The sequence below is a fragment of the Salvelinus sp. IW2-2015 genome, linkage group LG18 (assembly GCF_002910315.2).
Source record: "Salvelinus sp. IW2-2015 linkage group LG18, ASM291031v2, whole genome shotgun sequence".
Taxonomy (NCBI): Eukaryota; Metazoa; Chordata; class Actinopteri; order Salmoniformes; family Salmonidae; genus Salvelinus; species Salvelinus sp. IW2-2015.
Window position 1 is genome coordinate 65681157 of NC_036858.1, and position 6240 is coordinate 65687396.

General features: G+C 52.5%; 1 protein-coding gene across 1 annotated transcript in view; it reads right to left on the reverse strand.

Annotated features, from left to right (window-relative positions):
- The window catches only part of LOC111978091 (fatty acid synthase-like), a 44487-nt gene that overhangs the window by 15088 nt on the left and 23159 nt on the right, over positions 1–6240 (reverse strand). The window contains 8 exon segments of the mRNA XM_024007893.3: positions 84–400; positions 1672–1875; positions 1957–2136; positions 2314–2499; positions 2689–2729; positions 4807–5041; positions 5160–5335; positions 5630–5745. Coding sequence (XP_023863661.1) covers positions 84–400; positions 1672–1875; positions 1957–2136; positions 2314–2499; positions 2689–2729; positions 4807–5041; positions 5160–5335; positions 5630–5745 — 1455 coding nt within the window.

Consider the following 6240-nt stretch of genomic DNA (forward strand, 5'->3'; position numbering starts at 1 on the left):
TTTGCTTTGTCACTTTCTTCTTGTTAAATCTCTTTATCGCGTCCCCAGACAAAGGCTTTGGAAGTATCACAAGTCTAGCTCACCTCCAGGACTGTGATCTTCCCGGGGGTAGTGTTCTCCAGGGCTGTGTCCAGGCAGTGTCTGAGGGCTGGGCRGTCCAGCAGGCCATGTAGCAGGGAGTCCTGGAGGAGACAACCCCTCTCCTTCTCAACAGTCTGCTCCAGCTCTGACCGCAGGTTACCGTTCAGCTCCAGACCGCACAGCAGGGACAGCAGCCGCAGCAAGCCAGGCTCAGAGGGCTCTGGGCTGGGTACAGCAGGGCCAGACACCCCCTCTAGACCAGGGATGGAGAGCTTGACGCCCTGAGGAGCCAGCTTCTTCTGCAGCTGGTGGATCAGACCTGGAGAGATGCATGAAACACAGAACATGTATTTTAAAAATGAATCCATTTAGATTGACAGTATTTAACCCTTTGTGATTATTTTTTATATTTAACTTTGTATACGGTAATGGTGGCTGTACAGTCAAGGCGGCTCTGTACACGGCTAGGGGCTGTAGTATGGTAGGGCTGTACAGGTAAGGGCTCGTACAGTAGGGGCTGTTTGACGGTAAGGGCTGTAAGGTAAGGGCGACATGGTTAGTGCTGTCAAGGGCTTACAACTAACGTACAAGGTTGAAAGGGCTGTAATAGGTAAAGGGCTGTTATAGGTAAGGGCTGTATAGGTAGCGGGCTGTATAGGTAGGGCTCGTATAGGTAGGGCTGCTTAGTTATGTTAGGGGGGGGGTGGGGGTGGGGCTTGTTTATAGGTAGGGCTGTATAGGTAGCGGGCTGTACAGGTAGGGGCTGTACAGGTAGGGGACAGTAGCACAGGTAGGGGCTGTATAGGTTAAGGGCTGTACAGGTAAGGGCTTACAGGTAGGGCTGTACAGGTAAGGCTGTATAGGTAGGGCTGTATAGGTAGGGGCTGTATAGGTAGGGGCTGTATAGGTAGGGCTGTATAGGTAAGGGCTGTATAGGTAAGGCTTGGTACAGGTAAGGGGCTGTAAGCGTAAGGGCTGTACAGGTAAGGGCTGTATAGGTAAGGGCTGTATAGGTAAGGGCTGTACAGGTAAGGGCTGTACAAGGTAGGCGGCTGTAACACGGTAAGGGACTGCCAGTGGGTTGTACAGGTAAGCGTGTACAGGTAAGAGCTGCTAACCAGGGTAAGCGGTCTGTGACAGTGTTGAAGGGCTGTCATAGTCTAGGGGCGCGTGGTACCAGGAAGGGCGGGTACCAGGTAGGGGCTGTACAGGCTAGGGGCGTACAGGTAAGGGCTGTACCAGGTAAGGTCTCTCGTTACAGGTAAGGCCTGTAATAGGATCTGTACAGGTTAAGGGCTGTATAGGTAAGCGCGGCTGTTAGGCTCGGCGTCTGTATAGGTGGGGCTGTAGAGGTAAGGACATATGACCGTAGCGGGCTGCTATAGGTAGGGGCTGTACAGGTAAGGGCTGTACAGGTAAGGGCTGTACAGGTAAGGGCTGTACAGGTAAGGGCTGTATAGGTAAGGGCTGTATAGGTAAGGGCTGTATAGGTAAGGGCTGTATAGGTAAGGGCTGTATAGGTAGGGGCTGAAAGTCAAATTATTTTCTCACTGTTGGGATGATAAAGGCAACAGGAAGTAGACATCTTACCTTTGCAGTTCTTTAGTTGGTCTCCTAGTTTGTCATTGGCTGACAGGCATTCTGTCTCCAGGTAGGGAACGAACACAAATTCCTCCAGGGTGGGAGGGCTCTGTTGCTGCTGACGACGCGGCGCTACCGTGGCGTGCAGGCCGCAGATCTGGACTCCACCCGCCACAATGTTGTCAAGGCAACGGCTGACGTGGACGTCCACCGCTGGATGATGGAGAGGGAACAGTCAGAGGAAATAATAAACAGACTTAATATTGAGTCGAGTGTGTGTGTGTTTTTACACACCTTTCTTCCCCTCTGCATAGTCAGTGACCCTCTCCTGGTGGATGTTGGGGTCCACACACACAGAGCGGATCCGCGTGGGCAGGCGAAGGCTGCGTCCTGATAGGCCAACCACGATCATCTGCAGCATGGTGTCCAGTAAGGTCACCCAGTTACCGGTCCACTGCAGCTTCCCACTGTCACCTACATCCAATCACAGACAGGTATAGAGCAAGATCAGAGGGAATCATCCAATGACTGAGGAAAACAACTTCTAGTACTTACTACAACAAACGACCCATCTTAGTAGCCACAAAGTAGGAAGTAAACCTTCATGAAGAGGTTCACAAAGTGTAAACTTTTCCTCTGACAGACACACACCTGCGTTGTTGGATTCCAGGATGCCCTGGAAGGTCTTGCCGTAGTCGTAACCGCGGAGACGGAGTTCCTTGTAGATGTCATGGGCCGTCAGGCGCAGTTTGGGGTCATTGTCGTCCCCGGCGACAGGCTTACCGATCTGAGAGCGAAATGAGTCCAGAGCAGAGTCCTCCAGAATGCTCACCTTGCCTGCACAGACAGCGAGGAGCATGGGATAAGGTGAGAGACTGTGTGGAGGACCATGGAGAAGGCGTGTATGTAGAGTTCATAGTGACTCTGTGTATACACTAGTTATTACCATGTAACAGAGAATGTAGAAACCATCCTGATTTACATATCAAACATTTATCTTGGATGCTTATAGGAGAGTATACATACCGCTGACAGCCAGGTTGCCGTTCTCAGAGACCTCAAACCGACTGAGTGGCCTCGGGCCCTGAGCAGCGCAGCCCCAACGGAACCTGAACCTGACAGAGAGAAGACAGAGAAGAGAGATATGAGAGAGGAGAGAGCGCGGGGGAGAGAGAGAGAGCAGAGAGGAGGGGGGAAGAGAGGAGGGGAGGAGAGAGAATGAGAGCGAAGAGAGGGGGTGAGAGAGGAGAGAAGGCGGGGGAGAGAGATGAGGGGAGGGGAGAGAGAGAGAGCTTGCAATGGGGATACAAGTATAGGTTCGGACGCAAGAGCGGAGCCCAGTCGGGGGAGAGAGAGAGAGAGAGAGACGGCGCAACAATTGTATGTACATGGTGTGGGGGTAGTAGAAGAGAAGAGAGCCGCATGCGCTGGGATAGAGAAACGCAAGCCACAACCCGCGGGGCTCAGTTTAGGGGAAGAGGAGAAGAGTGAAGGCCGGCTCAGCGGGGGGGGAGAGAGAGAGAGTGCGCTGGTTTGGGGGGGGAGAGAGAGAGAGAAGAAGCGCCCGGGTCGACCCTCCCCCGCACCGGACGTTTTTTTCGGCGGAGACAGAGAGAGACGAGAGCCGGGGGGAGAGAGAGAGGAGGTTTGCTCCGTCAGCCGCGGGGGGAGAGAGGTCGCCTAACATGGAGGTGCCAGGAGAAGTGATGAGGGGGCAAGACATGGGAGATGCTGAGAGGCGGAGGAAGTAGAAGTAGGAAGAGAAAGATAGGCCGGGGGGACAGTTCAGACGCGAGATGAGGGAAACGAGGCGGATTCCCAGCCAAAGTGGTGGGATCAGAGTAGAGAAAGGAGCAGGGGGAGGGGGACGTAGAGAGAAGATGCATGCAAGAATTGGGTGCGGGGGGTGGGAGAATTGTCACAAGTCAAAATCACCTCCAGGCTGTTGAAAGGTTATTAAGTTAATGGAGGAAAATATCAGAACATTGATTAAGTACTTATCTCCCTCCACAGTCAGGGAAACGCCTCGGGGGCGGAGAAATGGTGAGTAGAGCGCTGGAGCTGACTAGGGAGACGAGACGCAGTGGGCGGGGAGAGATTTTTTGAAAGGGCGGCAGCACTTGCTTGTGGGGAGTAGAGAAGTAGTAGCCAGCCTGTAGGGAGAGGGAGAAAGAGAAGAGAACAGACAGTGCGTCGGGGGGGAGAGCGAGCAGAGGCCCAGTGTGGGGCGTGAGAGAGAGAGAGCGTGGGCGGGAGAGCATAGAGGAGCGTCGGGGGGAGAGAGACGAGAGTACGTCAGTCGTGGGACGGGAGAGAGACTGACGCGGTTACGAAGCGGGCACGAATACGAAGCGGGGGGGAGAGGACGGAGCAGCGTGGGGAGACGAGAGAGCGCGTGGGAGAGAGCGTGGGGGGAGAGAGAGAGAGCCGTGGGGGAGAGAGAGAGCAGCGTCGGGGAGAGAGAGAGGAGAGCGTGGGGGGAGAGAGAAGAGCGGGGGGGAGAGAGAGAGAGCGTGGGGGAGAGAGAGGGATCTGGTCCGGAGAGAGAGAGCAGAGTATTCATCTGTAAATCTACTGGGGGAGACGAGAGGGCCGTGGGGGGAGAGATGATGAATCATTGAGGCCTAGATAAAATGTCAACTAACAGAGCTTCGAACTCTATACTACCTCCGATTGTTAGAGGGCTTTCAGAAATTTTGAATTAAGCATAAAAACAAAATAGACTCTTTATTGCGGGTTGTTTTAAACTATATTTTCCAATCAACACCTCGGGGACCATATGACCAACGCCGCATATGGTCAGTGAGGAAGGACGGAGAGGGGTAATCTAGTATGGGTTCACGCGTGGGGGAGGAGAGAGCGTGGGGGGGAAGAGAGAGGAGAGCAAACGTCCCTCCCCCGCGCCCCAGGGGCGAATGAGAGAAGAGCCAGCCGGGTAGGCGAAAGGCAATGTGGGGGGAGAGGAGATGTCATAAACGCACGCAGAGCAATCCCTCTCGGGCGCAGACCGCAGGACGTGCCCGCGACCCCATGGAGCCATGGGAGAGAGAGAGGAGGGAAGCGGCCGGGAGCGAACCGATTGTAAGGTCAGAAACGAACCACAGCAAAAGATTGACAACCCAAACAGACAACCAGTGATTGAACTCCTCCCCTGCCTTCATCCATCCCTTCTCCATCCCTCTCTCACCAGTCTTGGGTAAGATGGTGGCCCTGTGGATGGTGACGTCCTCGAAGGTGACAGGAGTGGTTTCCATGACAACTCCCAGGCTCCTTACCAGGGTCCTCCAGGCTAGCACCAGATAACCCGTGGCCGGGTACAAGACACGCCCATCGATGCAGTGGCCAATCATATAGTAGTCTGGGGACTCTGGGTTCATGTCTAGGGGGAGAGGAGATCAACTCTGTTATTGTCTGATAGAGTGTGTGTGTGTGTGTGTGTGTGTGTACGTACAAGTTTGTAAGTGTGTATTCTGTGTCGGTGTATGCATGTCTCTCACCAATGTTATAGATGGTAGCCGAGGTGGATCCTCCAGAACCAGCAGGGAAGTCCTCAGCCTTGGGTACGTCCCAGGTCTGGGTGTGGTCCCACTGCACCAGGGGGGAGATCAGAGGGGTGCCCYCGGGCACCGGGTACTCCACGGGCGGGTACAGCTGCTTACTGTCCACGTTGATCCTGGACACAAAGGAGAGATGCTTGGTATTTAGACATCTGACCCAAGTATAGCTTTCTAGGACTCAAAACTAAACATTTTACATGCATGTTTTGGCTTGTACTATGGACCATCAGAGTTTATGAGAGTAAAATGATGTCAAAGCAAGGTCAGAAGGCCATCTTGCAGTARTGGGACATAGCTGGTGTCTTTATTAAAACAACAACACCAGATAGCTGAATTAGGTTGACAATAGAATAGCATCAGTTGCATAATGATGACATCAGAGGCATGGCATGTCAGCAGCAGGTACGGACCCGTTCATGTAGACCTTGCCGATGTGAGAGAGGAAGAACTCCAGGTTGTTGGCATGGCCTCTCCTCATCAAGGGCAGGATGGAACATGTGGGCTTCAGGCTGCGCTTCAGGATCGCCTGCAGGGGGAGACAGAGCACGGTTTCACACAGAGTAATGACCACAAAAGCTACAGTTGAAGTCAGAAGTTTACATACACCTTAGCCAAATACATTTAAAAACTCAGTTTCACAATTCCTGACATTTAATCCTAGTAAAAAATCCCTGTCTTAGGTCAGTTAGGATCACCACTTTATTTTAAGAATGTGAAATGTCAGAATAATAGTATAAATAATGATTTATTTCAGCTTTTATTTCTTTCATCACATTCCCAGTGGGTCAGAAGTTTACATACACTCAATTAGTATTTGGTACCATTGCCTTTAAATTGTTGAACTTGGGTCAAACGTTTTGGGTAGCCTTCCACAAGCTTCCCACAATAAATTCCTCCTGACAGAGCTGGTGTAACTGAGTCAGGTTCGTAGGCCTCCTTGCTCGCACACACTTTTTCAGTTCTGCCCACAAATTTTCTATAGGGTTGAAGTCAGGGCTTTGTGCTGGCCACTCCAATACCT